Source organism: Carettochelys insculpta, chromosome 16 (assembly GCF_033958435.1).
Source record: "Carettochelys insculpta isolate YL-2023 chromosome 16, ASM3395843v1, whole genome shotgun sequence".
In the NCBI taxonomy this organism is placed as follows: domain Eukaryota; kingdom Metazoa; phylum Chordata; order Testudines; family Carettochelyidae; genus Carettochelys; species Carettochelys insculpta.
In genome coordinates, this window is record NC_134152.1 from 581,955 (window position 1) to 598,235 (window position 16,281).

Sequence of the window (16,281 nt, forward strand, 5' to 3'; positions counted from 1 at the left end):
GCTGAGAAGGAACTGGCGGGGACCGGATCGTGCACGCGGCCGGGGGTGCGCAGGGGGGTGGCGCGCGCCGGCGCATGCGCAATCCAGGACAAACTGCTGGAAGATTTCCGATCTGTGGTGCCGGGCGAGCCCGACACCTATTGTGGAGCACCCACGGGGACCACTTGAAGAAGAACCGCTGTTCTGTGAGTTCATGATCTGCCTTCCCTTGGGATCCAGGGCACTCTCACCTCAGGGCTAGGGCCTAGTAGACAAAGGGGTGTGTGATTAGCTTCCCATACTTCAGAACTGATTATTCTGAACCCTCAGGTAACTTTTTAAAAACATTGCCAGCTGTAATTAGCCCATTACCAAAAGTATTTGGCTAAGCCACAGGATGAGAAGGTAAGTCGTAATATCAGTTGATCAGTTTAACACACACAAAAAGAAAAAAAGAAATCAAGCAAGCACACAGGCTCCACTAGGACCGTTGAGTTCGTACATTAAAGGCAGGGCAGGAGTAAAGGGTCAGTCTTTTCCTGTCAAATACAAACACATTCAGGCAAGCTTCATGCTGATTCTATGGAGCACTGTTCTTGTACATGAAGAACATTTCTCAAGGGACACAGCAGAGACCATTATAACTGCTCCACTTGTGACCTGCATGAAATGATTGTGCTGGAAACCGAGGCCACTGAGACATGAGCAAACACAGGAGCTGATGCTGTGGGTTAAGGAGAGAGCAGGCAGCCCGGAAAAAAAATAATTTCCTTGTGGGTAAAAAAAAGAAAACAAACACTCAGCCTTGCTCATATAAAGGCAAACAATGCTGTGCTGGTATGTCAGTCCATTGTGCTGCCACAGCAGCCTTTGACAAGGCAGGGAAACTCTGCAGGCTGGCAGTTACTGCTCGATGTGTCCCATCTGGGATTGGTAAAAGGGTGGGAAGGCAATAATCTCGTCTTGTGGCTCCCATTATTCACAAATGCACATTTGATAACAGATGTAAGAATCCTCTGATACAGGCAGCACATAACTGCGATCTTCCAATGTACCAAGCTTCAGTTTGGTTTGAAAAGTGAACAACGTATCCTTGCCCAGACTCATAAGTACATTGGTTTGGTTTGATTTGGTTTGGTTTTAGAAATATTACCCAAGAGGAATCATTCTAAAATGCCTGATACTTTCACAAGTCAGCAAACGATACAGTTCTTGAGACAACATCCCAATAATATACAGGTAAAGATGGGTTGTTGCCTATCTATACCATATCCCATACTCACAACCTTAGTGATGGCTACTGTAATGTGATAAACTTCATTCATCACACACCTATGAATGTCCTACCACTATTCTGCCCACTAATCCATCCCTCGTCCTGAGACTACTTCTATCATTCTAACTCCCTAAACAACTTCAAATTTCAGTTTCTCAATAACCTGCTACAGAAACATTTTCTCCTGGATGTGGAATTTCTATCCCCTGCATTATACTGGCCTGAAACACTGACAGATGACAGTCAGCCCTAGATTAGTTATCAGAGTTAAAGATCACCAGAAGTTCAAGGATTAGAAATGGAACTTTCATACCACTGGAGGGGAAAGTCCAAACTTTACCTTTAGATATACAACACTTTTTACTCCTGAAGGTCCCAAAGCTCACAGCGCAACAGAAGAAATTTTTATCTGCACTCATTTAGGATGGTCCGCATAACTTGTCACCAGGTTTGCCACTCAAGAGCAATGAAGCCTTCCCAAACACACACTCATAAACAGCTGATAAAGCTGTTACACCACACTTTATTATGCATTCTCTCAAGTTTTTATTTGGAAGACACATCTTCCTGCCGAAATAGCATTTTAAATGTGCCCAGCACTTCACGGTAGACTATGCTGGGAAAAAAAAGCACATAGGTGCAGGGGAGGCAAAGTGAATTACAAAGAAGCTTGTTGCAACTTCCCAGTTCAGGGTCTGATTTATTCCACCAGCCCAATCCCCAAGAAAGTTTAAAGGTGAATCTACTCAATAAGGAGCTAAATTACCTATATTTGGAAATCTGAAGGTTCTCCCAATGAAGTTCTAAATTTAAAAAGAATAATGATATGGCTGTTTACCTTCCTAGAGTGTTTTGAGGGGCTTCTGCATTCCCCCAAACCTGTAAACCTGCCTTATCACATACTCCGTGAGGCTTGAGAGAAGGGCGCGGGACCAGCATCACAATCTGAGTGGTTCTAAAGGCTGACTGCCCTAGGCCCTGCCCCTTCCTGTCCTTGGCTCTGACCCTTCTGGGGGTGCAGAGCCAGGCCTCCCCCCAGCTTTGTTCTGGGGCCTGTTGTGGATGTCAGCGCCCCTGATTGCCAGGAAAACACAGACACTCTGATCACCTCACCACACTGGGCTCATCTGGTTTGAATTCAATCTCTGAATCCTCTGCTCCCGAAAAAAGCAAGCTTTTGCTTGAAGTGCTGAAGCAGACATTTGACTAGCTCTCAAGTACCAATAGAAGGAACTGTCATTCATATTACACATTTTAACACATATCCCAGTAGGGGTGATGGAACACAATTCTACCCTCAGCAGTCAGATAGCTGTAACTCAATCCCAATATCCAAAGTGACAGTTTTAAAGCATGCTGTAATAGGATTTACCTTTTCCTCCATGACTGGCGATGACTGCAGGGACAAACATAACAGCCAACACAGTGTAGCAACCGCACAAGAAGCGAGACAAGAAAACAACCATTAGAGTCATGCAAGCACACATATGCGTATGTGCTCACTCAAATATACAACTGAGCAGTGACACAGACATGTACAACCTCATATATGAGCCATGTAGCAGACCCATTATTTGCATGCATTCATAATCACACAATATGGAAACACATACATGCTCTGTATAGCTAACTGGTTTGAGCATTGGCCTGCTAAAACCAGGGTTGTGAGCTTAATCCTTGAGGGGGCCATTTAGGGATCTGGGGCAAATAGACTTACAAAAAAAATCTGTCAGGGATGGTGATAGGTCCTGCTGTGAGAAGAGGGGACTGGACTCACTGACCTCTGAAGGTTCCTTCCACCTCTATGAGATGGGTGTACAATAAACCCTTGGAGATATATGTGATCAAGTTGCTTGTGTCTGGGGTCAACACAACTGCCACCCCTGACAGGAGTGGGAAACCGCTCCATCCAGGGTTGGCAGCCATGAGTCAGGGGGCTGTCCCTGATGGTAGCAAAGTAACCGCTCCTGTCAGGGGCAGCAGCCTGACTCTTGCTGCACCTGACAGAAGCAGTTTTTCTCCACTCCTGTCAGGGAGAGCAGCCTGAGTTGCAGCTGCCGACCCTGACAGGAGTAGTTTCCCAGTCTCCAGAGTGGCAGGGAGCTGGGAACCAGGCAGCAGAGCCGGGAAACTGAGCAGGACAGCAACTCTGGTTTGTTTCCTGGCTCCAAGAGGCAGAGCAGAGCTGGGTTCCCTGCTCCCCTCCACTGCCTGGACCCCGGAAACTGAACAAGGCTGCTGCCCTGCTGTTTCTCTGCAGCTGGAGGGGAGCCAGGAGCCAGTCTGCTGCCTACTTCACAGCTCCCTGCCACTTGCGGGACCTGGGAAACTGACCAGCTGGTCAGTTTCGTGGGTACCACAAGGGGCAAGTGGTGAGGAGACAGGAACCAGGCTGCCCCTGGCTCCAAGCTCTCTGCCACTCTGGGAGCCAGGAAACAGACCAGTCCTGCTGGGCTTGTCATTTTCCCGACGCCCTGCAACTTGCACAAAAATCTGAGTTACACAGAGGTTGCAGAAACACAACCCCTGCATAACTAAAGGGTTTACTGTACATGTACATTCTGTGCTGATACAAACTTCAACCACAGTGACAAGTGCACATACCAACCATATGTACAGGCTCACACAAATATGCCCCTATGTAGCATATAAACTAAAATGCATCAACCCACCAAAGCACAAAGATGAGCTCATACAAAAACCCACGTGAGAAATGTTCATTTATGATTCCTACAAATACATACCATGGCAGTAAAGCACACAATATATGTGCTCATTTATACACATTTGTGCAATGACATACAACACAGCCCAACATGAATGCATATACTAACATCAAGGTGTAGCTACAGTTCCACACACACAACGGTACAGTCAAAAGCTTAGAATGAAGGGGGAAAAGCCCTCTTTTGGTCATACAAACTCAGAAAGAGCCATGGATGACAGACACCTGATGTTTCTTTTTAGTCCTCCCATGAAACTAGCAACACACCAGCACTCAAACACTTATAAAGGATTGCTACTTCTGCAGAACAGAATAAAAAACTCATGCTGACAGTTTTGACCCTCCATGCAGTGAAAAGCACTGGTCAAAATTCCTGAAGTTTTCAGTCATGCATCCCTTTCCCCACAAAGCCACATTTACCTAATGTTTTTTGCACATTTGGAAAGGGGAAATGTGAGCAGAATTAATTCAATCTGCATCATATTCTGATACTCGCATCACTCCATATCTAGTCTTGGCAGATGTCAATGGCAGGAACTACTAGTCAGAACACAGAAGCCTTTATTCTGCTGTCACATACAGTGGTTTTATAATTCACAGTGCACTGATTTCTATTGAGTTTCTCCTGTTTACTTTGGTATAAGCAAGAGAGGATATCAGCCAAAGGTATCCAATTCCTAGTGCTGCATTGGTGACAAAAGCATCGGATTGAGCTATGACTGTATAGGTAGCAGGTTCACTACCTTCTTGTGAGCACCCTCTTTTTGGCCAGGAACTTGCGCCTACGAGCTCTTAATCCTTCTTCCAGCTCCAGGTCAGGGCTGTGTCCCAGAGCTCGGTCCTCTAGACTGCCTTCCTTAGGACCAGGCTTCTTTCTCCCTTCCAGTAGCTAGAAGGGAAATGGTGGAAAACCAGGCTCATTCGCTACTCTGGGTCCCAGTCCAGGGACCTTGTAAATAGCAGGTATCTGCTGTGCCCTGTTCATTAAAGTCCTACTGTTATTCCCACTCCCTGGGCCACTTCCCAATGGGGACATCGACTATCTAATAAACATCAATGCCCATGATCCCACACCATTCTGCCCTTACTTCAGGGCTTTGTCTCAAAGTGCCAGTGGCACCCTATCCAGTATTCTGCAACTCTTCCCACAAGCCAAGCTCGGTCTTCAGTACCCAACCCTGGTTCTCAGTCCACTCTGCAATAAGTTCTCCTCTGTGAGCTGTCCATTGTACTGCTGATCTCTCAACCACCTAGTCACCCTGTCTTCACTCCCTGAGCTCCAAACAGAAACTGGCTGGCTCTAGGCCAGCAGCTTTCCTTATACCAATTGGATGGGCCCTGATGGACTGCCTCTCAAGCTGCTACTCCAGCGATCTTGGAGGAATTTGCTACTGCTCTTTTCCTGGGGCAGGGTATGGAAAGGCCACAAAAAATGGTTACTCACTGTTTGAACTGTTCAAGATGTATTGCTCATATCTATTTGAGTTAGGTGTGTGCACACACACAGCTGTCAGAACATAATCCCTAGCAACTAGCCAGTCGGGTCAGCTGAGGGGTCCCTGGAACAGTGCCTACGCAAAGCCTATATATGACCCCGCCGATTCGACACACACACACAGTTCCTCCTTGCCAACCACTCCAACAGTGGGGCAAGAGGGTGTATTTTGAATAGATATGAGCAACACATCTCAAAGAACAACAATTACAGTGGTGAGTAACCAGTTTTAATTTTGCAAGTGTTACTCAAGTTAGGTGATTCCCAAGCCAAATCTGAGAGGAGGGCAGAGTCAACACATGGTTGACTACAGGACAGCAGCCAGAAAACTGTCTTGTCCAGATTGCTGCACAATGGCATAGTGAGACATGAAGGTATGCACAGAGGACTACATAGCAGCACGACAGACCTCCCAGAGGCACATGCACCAGGAAGGCAGATGAGGATATCTGTGCTCACATACAGTGTACTGTCACAGGCAGTGGAGAGAGTTTTGCAAGGTCATAACATGCATGTTTACATAACGTGATCCAGCAGGAGATGCACTGTGACAAGACCGGGAGTCCCTCCATGTGCTCAGCAATGGTCACAGACAGCTGTATGGTCTTATGGAAGGGCTTAGTGGTGTTCTGTTCTCGGCCCAGAAAAGCCAAGAACAGAACACCACCGGTCATCACCTACAGCCCCCAACTCAAACCACTGTAACGAATTATTTAAGACCTACAAACCATCCTTAATCAGGATGGCACACTACAGAAGGCCCTGGGTGACAGGCCTGTTCTCTCTTACAGACAACCTCCCAACCTTACGAGGATGCTCACAAACAGCCACAGTCTATACCCCAGGAACACCAGTCCTGGAACCTTTCCTTGCAACAAAGCCCGCTGCCAGCTTTGTCCACATATCTTCTCTGGAAATACCATCACTGGACCTAACCAGGTTACTCTCAGAATCACGGGCACTTTCTCATGCTCCTCTACCAACATCATATATGCCTTCATGTGCCAACAATGCCCAGATGCTTTGTATATTGGACAGTCTTCTAACTGCCTTAGACAAAGGGTTAATGGGCACAAAACAGACATCAAAACACTCCAGATCCACAAACCAGTTAGTCGACATTTTAATGGAATGGGGCATTCTGTTAATGACCTAAAGGTATGTGTGTTACCGAAAAAAAACTTTCACACCACTATTCAAAGAGAAGGAGCCGAGCTGGCTTTTATATTCAAATTCGGCACATTAACAAGTGGTTTGAACCAGGATGTGAACTTTCTGAGTCACTACAGGGACTTGTCTGCATATTTGGCTTAATCTAATTCTTGACCTTCCTCCCGCACCCCTCCACTCTCTGATTTGCTCACCTTGATCATTTTTTTTCTGATTTGTCCTCCTTGATTACTGTTTTTGGTTCTCTGTGCCTTTAATATTGAGTCTGTTCTGGTATGGCTATGGTCTGAAGAAGTGGGTTTGTCCCACGAAAGTTCACCTAATAAATTATTTTGCTAGTCTTTAAAGTGCTACTTGACTGCCTTTTGTTTTGATAAGGTAAAGGAGAGTTTTATACACAGGTTTCTGCTCCTCCATGCATAGGAGTTATCTTTGAACCATTGTTTCTTTTACCTCCACTGTGAGCTGAAGACTCACTAGGATCCTCTTTCAAATACCACTGATGTTAGCGAAAAATCTTTCCAGTAACTTTAAAGAATTTGGAATCCAACTGTAGTAAACATGAAATATTTTCAGATTTCCAATGAGTGCTTGAGTGGCATTTGGAATTTTGTGGAGGGTGGCAATAGCCTCCTCCCTCCATTACTCTAGGAAATAAAATCTACCAAAAGTTTCAATAACAACTTCTTTTAAAAGGGAAAGATTATTTTTTAAAAATACTACATATAATTTATCTTGTATTGTAAGTCCATCCACCCTACCTTTTTCATGTCCCTGAGGGGGCAGTCATGTTCCTGTAACTCCAACCTTTTCAGGTGAACCAGATACAATTTGAGATTATCCACTTGGATGTTGCATTTAATCTACACACGGTCCTAGAGGATAACCAGAAGGATTGCAGGTAGCACAAATGTTTATTCCTATTCTACTGTCATAAGAGTCATGCAGATTGAACCTCCCTGGTCCAGCACCCTTGGGACCTGAGCGGTCCCAGACCAGGGATTTTCTTGAACTGGAGAGGTTAATGCCATCTGCTGGTGCTCCAGCCCCTGCTCCTGGGCTCTACTCCCAGCTGTTACCTGCATCTCCTGACCCCTGCAGGTTCCACAGCCATGGCTCAGTTGCAGCTGCCATTTCCTGGCCCTGGCCATAGCTCCCTGACCCCAGTCAGCTGCTCACTGGTCCCAGCCACAGCTTCCCACCAGCCCCAGCCCCAGCTTCCCTGGGCCATGGCTTCCCACCCAGCCCCAGCCATGAGCCGCTGCAAGCTGCTACTCTCCAGCCTGGGCTGCTGGCTTCCCAGCCTCGGCCAGCACTCCCAGAGCAAGACAAACTCACTGCTCCACCCAGCCTAGGCTTCCTAGCTGCTGCTGGCCTCAGCCTTGCTGCCTGCCCACCTGTGCCTGCACCATCAGGGACTTCAGCTGCTAGTCTAGCTGTCCCCTCCCACTCCCAGCCCCAGGGAATCTCTGGTTCTGGAAGAAGATTCGTGGTCCTGACAGACCACAGATGCTGCCTGATGAGAGAATCCTGGATCTCAGAGTTTCAACCTGTATAAAGCTTCTGCAGGATGCTGGGATGACTTAGATGGGGATGATCCTGCTTGAAGCAGGGGGCTGGACTAGATGACCTCCTGAGGCCCCTTCCAGCCCTATGCTTCTGATTCTATGATATGCAAAAAGTGTAACCTAGAAGTGACCTACTACATCAGCAAACCATTTAAAATACTCTCTGAATTCTTGTAATTCCTCTATGGCAGAAATACCATAACAGACTTTTTAGGCAAAAGGTGCACCAACTCCCACCAAATTAAGGGTAAAACATCCTTAGAAATAACTATGGCTTATCTTGGTGTACATATATTCTATAAGCACCTTTGGTTGTCAAGCAAATTCAAATATAAAAATCCTATTAAATAATACAGCAACTGGGGGATAGGGGAGCTTTCCCTAAAACACCAGGGCCTTCTAGCTACAAATCATTCCTGCAGTCAAATCCTAGCCAACAGAACAGAAAGGGCTGCAGTTATTAGCCGTGTCTACACGTGCACGCTACTTTGAAGTAGCGGCACTAACTTCGAAATAGCGCCCGTCACGGCTACATGCGTCGGGCGCTATTTCGAAGTTAACTTCGACGTTAGGCGGCGAGACGTCGAAGTCACTATCCTCATCAGGAGATGAGGATAGCGCCCTACTTCGACGTTCAGCGTCGAAGTAGGGACCATGTAGTCATTGTGCGTCCTGCAACTTCGAAATAGCGGGGTCCGCCATGGCGGCCATCAGCTGAGGGGTTGAGAGACGCTCTCTCTCCAGCCCCTGCGGGGCTCTATGGTCAACGTGGGCAGCAGCCCTTAGCCCAGGGCTTCTGGCTGCTGCTGCTGCAGCTGGGGATCCATGCTGCAGGCACAGGGTCTGCAACCAGTTGTCGGCTCTGTGGATCTTGTGTTGTTTAGTGCAACTGTGTCTGGGAGGGGTCCTTTAGGGGAGCGGCTTGCTGTTCAGTCCGCCCTGTGACCCTGTCTGCAGCTGTGCCTGGCACCCTTATTTCGATGTGTGCTACTTTGGTGTGTAGACGTTCCCACGCAGCGCCTATTTCGATGTGGTGCTGCGCAACGTCGAAGTTGAACATCGACATTGCCAGCCCTGGAGGACGTGTAGATGTTATTCATCGAAATAGCCTATTTCGATGTTGCTACATCGAAATAAGCTACTTCGATGTAGGCTTCACGTGTAGACGTAGCCATTAAGTGATAAAATTGTAACAAGGTATTTTGAAAGGCTGGAGTTTGTATAATCTGATCTGCTTCAAGACAGAGTGGTAAACTGGAAGTGAATTGTTGTTTCAAATATAAGTGTTTCTCACTTCCAGCTCATATCTATAGAAGATTACAATAAGTTTGAAAGACCAATTCTTTAGGCTTTGAATCCGTGGAGCATCAGTCCAAAACCCAAGAGGCAAACTAGTTCAGAAACCATTCAGTCTAGTTCCCTGATGTCTGGAAGAGATTAGTGAGAAATGCACTGCAAAGCTAAAATGTGGGAGAAAATGTGTGCATGTTGTAGGAGTCAGCCTGCCTCAAGATTTAAAAGCCTGAAGGAGATGGAACAGCAACGAAGGGTCCTGTGGCACCTTATAGACGAACAGAAAAGTTCTGAGCATGAACTTTCGTGAGCACAGACTCACTTCATCAGATGCTGATGAAGTGAGTCTGTGCTCATGAAAGCTCATGCTCAGAACTTTTATGTTAGTCTATAAGGTGCCACAGGACCTTTCGTTGCTGTTACAGATCCAGACTAACACGGCTACCCCTCCGATGCTTGAAGGAGATGGGAAAATCAGAAGCTGATCTCATTGCCCCTTCCACATATATAATATCTAGGGTGACTGAAAAGTTATTTGGGCTGAGCCACCCTTCATAGGAGTGTAGCCAGACAGAATCCCCCTGCTTTACTCCATCTTGCCCCTCTTAGGTGCCTCAAAGCACGAAGGACAAAGAAGAAAACAGCACAGTCTTGGAATGCTTGAAAGCACAGATGCGCTTATCTCACGCACAGTCTTTTGATCCTTCAAGAACACAGGATGTGCTGCCCCAATCATGACCCTGGATAACGGAAGAACACAGATAAGAGGGCTAACAAGCCAGCCGATGACCACAGGGCTTTAAATTGCTCTTTGCTGGTACTGCTAATTGACAGGCCTACACAATCGTCCCAGGAGAGGAACCTCGCACCCCTACGAAAGAATGTCCTGCCTTAATGATTTAGTTACCTTTATCTTACAAGTGTAAATTAAGTTGCTACTCTCATGTAAGAACTGGCATCACAAAGGCGAACCAGCACAATTGGCATCTAACAAATTGAGAAGAGTGTGCATGACCTAAGGGATATAAAGAAGGGTCCAGCAGACCACTCTAACTGAGTTCCAATTACCTATGCTTGCCGGTCGGGTAAGGTCTTTGCCTCCCAAGGTCCCAAGGGACACCCTCCTCGCATATCTTCTTCCCGAGGGATTGAGTGACAGACCTGGCTATGTCAGAGTCGAAGGACGCAGGGGTGAGAATTATACCTATAATGTACTTTGTGCACATTTAATAATAAGAGCTCTGTAAACTGAGGCGCTTTGTCCTCAAATGTGTAACCTTCATTTGTAATCTAATTGGTATACCATATGTATCATCATACTAGTAGTTAAGAAAATAGACCAATAACCTTGTAGCTACTAAAATTCTTATTTCTGCCTTTTAATAAATAGTAACCATTTAAGCTTTCAGCCTGACTCCTTGCAGTTACTGTAACTCGGCTGAACACAAAACAAAGAACCTTAGCCGTTTGGCTGCATCAGCCTGGTCAGTGGTAAGGTACAGTAAAAGCTGAGCGCTGAGTCGTGTCGCCTCCACGGGACAGACTCCTGGGGCACCCGTCAGCCTCCCTGGCTGCCCTCTGCGAAGGGACAGTCTGTCCTAGCAGTTAAAGACTCGGGTGAAATAAGCTCTCTGCACCAACATTTGGGGCACCCGTCAGCCACACTGGCTGCCCGCTGCGAAGGGACTGCCTGTCCTAGCAGTTAAGACTCAGGTGAATCTCTGGGGCATCCGTCAGCCATTCTGGCTGCCCACTGTGAAGGGACTGTCGGTCCTAGCAGTCAAAGACTCGGATGTAACTAGGCTCACTGACCACTCATTACCCGGCCATCGGCTAACAAGGAGCTAAGTAAGATGGAAGACTGCAATCATAACATGCCTCAGACCATGCTGCATCACTGTTGCACTCAAACTCTTAACTCCACCAGCTCCAAACCCAGGAAATATAATTAGTATAAAGTAATAAGCGTATTAGCATGAAAATTCTCCTTTCTATAGCTCATCCCACCTTTTCCAAGCAGGAGGGAAAGAAATTACAGTAGGATTGAGAAGTTTTTGTCCAGCCACTAACCCCACCCCACCACTGTTGGAACAGCATAGAGCTTTGTGCAAAGACACCTTTGCACAAGCATATAGTCCCAGAACAGAGTCAAATAATTTTTTTCTTGTTATTGAGTCCGTGTTCCTTCAGCATCCTCACCTCCTTCCTGCACTGGGGTTGTACTGCATATGCTGTGCACTGTTATGGTGCTGTACCGTCAAATGCGTTTCCTACAATGAATCCATGTTAACAATACATATCCAACTCCAATATGTATTGTCATGACATCAATGTAGAACGGGGAGCTGGTTCTTGATACCACATGGCATTTCCCTTTACAGCCTTGGAACCTTCTGTTTGTGCCACACAGTTCTGGCAGAAATCAACTTGTTCGATACAAAAGGAATGTCAAAGATTCAGGGATCATATTTACAGAATCCCAGCATATTTACAGAAGGTCCTGGATACAAACTAACACAGTTACCCCTCTGATAAAGTCTATACAACACTTTCTATCCACAGTACCTTCTCCCAGCCCCAGTGTGTTTTGTCCTCACTCAAGTCTCTCCCCTAAAGACTTCTTTCCTGAGGAGCACAAACATTAACCGATATCAAATGGTTTCTATAGGACAGAAGGAAACGCTTACTCACCTAGCAGCGCCTTCTGGATCTCCCAGTGGCTACATCTACACAAGAGGGTTTTGCCGGCAAAACTGGGCTTTTGTTGGAAAAACCCATGGAGCATCTACATGCCAAACGTGCTTTGTCGACAGTCTGTCAACAAAACCCAGCACATCTGCTGGCAGCGTTATACCTCTCTCAACAGTGTTCTCTCAAGAAAACAGCCATGTAGATGCTCAATGGCCCTTTTGTTGACAGGCAGGGCTTCTGGTTCACTGGACAGCCCTGTCTGCTGAGGTTCCAGTCAGCTGTTCTGTCAAGAGAGGGCCGTCTGGCTGCTCTCTATCAACAGAGCGGATTCTCTTTAGATCTATTTTTATGTGTAGGCGCAATCTGTCGAGAGAAGTTTTGCTGAGAAAACCCTTCCAACAGTCACTTCTGAGGACAGATGCTTCTCATGTAGATGTAGCCAGTGTCCATGGCTACCATTTAGATTATAAACTCTTCAGGAAATGTCTTTACACTTCTGACTATGTAGTCAACATGTAACAATAACAAATAATCATCTGACATGAGTATAAAGTCACAGGTAGAATGCCTTTTCTCCTGACCAAAATATTAGCTAGTTTGTGATCAACTTGAGTGAACTTGGGTTATATCCCTCAAACAGTATTGAGTAATCTATTACTTCACTAAATCATATTCTTTAGGACTCACTTTCTTCATACATCAGCATGAAGGAAGAATTACTGGAGTGTAAGATCAACACAGAGAATACATTTGATACTCCTCTGACTGATATAAATCGTGATTTCTTGCATTAAAGTTAAGGTAATTATACTATTTTAAAACTAGTGTGAGAGGAGAATAAGGACCAATGATTCCTCACTGCTGGTTTCTGACTTTCACCATTTTGAATGTAAGAAGATGAACAAAAACTACTCACTATCCTGGGGTCATCAAAACCTTGGACAAAAAAGAAGTCCACATGGGATGGGTTTTTTACAGATTTTTTTTTTTTGTAAGAAACAGGAATCAGATTGTGACAACGTACTCCTGAACCAGGAAGGCACTTCCTCTTTGCCATGTTTCTGATGTCATCCTTGACTCTTTTTATGCAGATTTTGTACTGTCATCTAAACATAACAGGGTAACGTGCTGAAGGCACATATGAAAAAGTGCAGCATCAGCATCAACACTTGTGAGAACTTTGCCCAAGACCATCCCCAGTGGGGAATGGTAATCCGTTAGGGAGTGGTACAATTTCAGAGGTCCCACTGCAGTGCAGATGAGGACTGGTGGAGAAGAAAAGAGAAGCAAAAACTGCCCCGCATCCCTCCAACAGCTACGAACACCTGTAGCTCTATGGCTACAGATCTATGGCTCCAGAATTGGGCTGATCAGCCATCAACAAATAGGAAGGTGATAGGAAGAAGTCTTACTCATTATCAAGTGACTGCCAAGAAGAAGAACAGGGTAAACAGAATATGTACATGTACTTTTGTGCCTATACTGAAATTTTGCCTAAAAAAATGGCGAAGTTCAACTTCAGTGATCTAGCACAGCGTTCCTTAAACTATGTTCTGCAGAACACTGGTGTTCTGTGAACAACTCACAGGTGTGCTACAAGTGTCTGATACTTTTCTATGTCATACACTGTTATTAAAATTAGATAGGCTACTTCATTGTTATGATACATAATTAAATTACTTCATTTTGATTTTGCTATATATGTCACTGTTTGGTTTTTTTGGTCTGACCTTTATTTATTTATTTTTTTAAAAGAAAATTTTCATAGGAGTTCCATTTTCACAAAAAGTTTATGAAACAATGATCTAGCAGGGCAGAGTAACTTGTTCTTGGCTGCTCTCTCTGTCACACACACACAACACACAACAGAGAGAGAGAGAGAGACTCCATAGGTCCCTGAACGGCAGATATTGAAGTGGAAGGATGTGGCCCTACCTCCTCCCAGGCAGACTGCCCTCAGTTTGACTATTTCCCCCAACCTGTTGCATCTTGGATCGCTCAATGTGCTCCACATAGGTCTGGATCATCTGTGAAGAGGGAAAACCCCATAAGCCAAAGAGAAGTGAAAAGGAGATACAGGATTCTCTTCTTCCTGATCTTCCTCCAGTATCCATTTCTCTTTCCCTTTCATTTTTGTATAACTGTTATTTTTTTAAGGCTGATGACACAAGTGACAGAACCTATGAAGGTGAATGGGGCCAAATAGTAGATATCCAACCTCAAGCCCAGTACAGTGATAGAAGGACTATGAAAAACATGCAGAGAAACAATGAAAACAAAGTTTCTTGGAAACTAGCCAACAATGGCAGCTTTTTGAGGTGAAGAAAAAAATAGGATAACAGAGTATTTCATCTAAAAAGGGGAAGAGAGGGGCTTGGCAGCTATAGACAGCTCTTGCTTTTAATTAAACAGTCCTTTCTAAAACGTTTGTAGACCTATATGTAGACCAAGAGCATATTCAGTTAGGCTATGTTTAGACTGCATGTGCTATGTTGTGACACAGATGCATCTCAAAATAGCAAGACCACAGTTTTTTCCAGTTCCATCATGACAGGGTAATGGAACCTTTGACATACGCTTTTATTTCGCAAAAGAAATGCAGTCTAGACGTAGCCTTAAAAATGATAACCTACCTCTGTGTGACGTTGATGCAGGGCATTGTACTCTTTCTTCATTTCTGATTCACGTTCCTCCAGGCGTGAAACTATGAAAGCAAGTAGTCCACCCAACGAAGAGCATATGTGTTAGACGAAAAAAGGAACACCAGATAATTCTCAAAGCAATATCTTATGTTACAGAGATAGTTAAACATCAGTTCATTCCCGTTAAAATGGAGAAACAATAATGCATGTTGTGATACATGGTTCAACTCACATGCTCATTTCACAGGTATCAAAATGCCCTTGAAGTGGACTGACAAAGTGACACAATACTTTTAGAAGAGGGTCTGTCTGGGCCCATCCCTGTGACCTATCTGTAGACAAATGAGCCACCACAAATGCCAATCCAAGGATAGGCATTCACTATGTATGCGTGTGATCTGCTAGACCGGTGGTCACCAGCCACTAGATCGGGATCTACTGGTAGATCCTGGAGCCTCTGACAGGTGATTCTGACTGGTTTAACCAGGTACTTCAGCTGCCCTTTCCCCCATTATCATGTTGCTTTGGAGTTGCCTCCCAGGTGCCTCCTTCTTGCTGTGCAGGACAAGGGAGGAAGCAAAAGGGGGTGGTGATGTCCCCCTGGAGCATCCTGTACTATATTTCCACAGATCAGGGAGCCAGGAGAGTAGTGGGAGGAGGAGAGGGGGACATGAGGGAGAAAGAACAGGGAATTACAGACCAAGGGAGCTGCAAGGATGGTGCCTATGGACAAGGGGGACAGTGTATGCAGCCACACGCCCCACCCCCCCTCACCTCAGGAGCCACTGCCAAACATGCCGACTGCTTTTGGTGTGGCATACGGCCAGGGAAGATAATGAGCCTGACTTGGACAGGCTGTTCTACTGTCCAAGAGCTAAGCAGTGCCCAGCCAGAGCCTGCCTCCCAAATACCTGCCCTGTCCTGAACTCCCTCCTGGCACCCCAATTCACTGCTCCAGTACGGAGCTACCCCTGAACCCAAATTCATCCCAGAGCCTGCACCCTGAACCCCCTCTCACACCCCAACCCCCAACCCCAGGCCTAACCCATAACCCTGGACACATGCCAAATGCCTTGGCTCAGGCTCACAGCCTGCCCCCATACTACTCAAACCCCTGCCCCAGCCTGGTGAAAGAGTAAGGATGGAGTGAGCAGAGTAGGGCCTCAAACAAGGAGTGGAACAGAGGTGGGTTTTGGAGAAGGGACAGAAAGAGATGCAGGACACTGGTGTTTGGATTTGAGGTAGACTCTGGATTGCACTTACATTCAAAAGGTGATCTGCTTAAAGAAGTTGGAGACTACGGTGCTAAAGGATGCAAAGAGTATAAAGGCTGTGTCCTCAACCCTCAGTTGCAGGGATCACACAGCTCTGTGATGACTCATCTGACTACCTGAGAAGTAGTTCTGTTGGACACTATACGTAAAGTGTGGAGGAAGCCTTGT

General features: G+C 45.9%; 1 protein-coding gene across 18 annotated transcripts in view; it reads right to left on the reverse strand.

Annotated features, from left to right (window-relative positions):
• Nucleotides 1-16,281, reverse strand: part of MAPK8IP3 (mitogen-activated protein kinase 8 interacting protein 3) — a 144,555-nt gene that overhangs the window by 100,594 nt on the left and 27,680 nt on the right. For 10 of the 18 annotated variants that reach the window (XM_075011203.1, XM_075011198.1, XM_075011209.1 and 7 more), the window contains exons 3-5: nt 14,831-14,901; nt 14,133-14,224; nt 2,628-2,651 (exon numbers count right to left, since the gene is read on the reverse strand). The exons of 1 other annotated variant lie outside the window; for it this stretch is intronic. In XM_075011203.1, coding sequence (XP_074867304.1) covers nt 2,628-2,651; nt 14,133-14,224; nt 14,831-14,901 — 187 coding nt within the window. The remainder of the gene's footprint in view (nt 1-2,627; nt 2,652-14,132; nt 14,225-14,830; nt 14,902-16,281) is intronic. 7 more of the 18 variants (XM_075011210.1, XM_075011218.1, XM_075011201.1 and 4 more) reach the window with 2 other exon arrangements.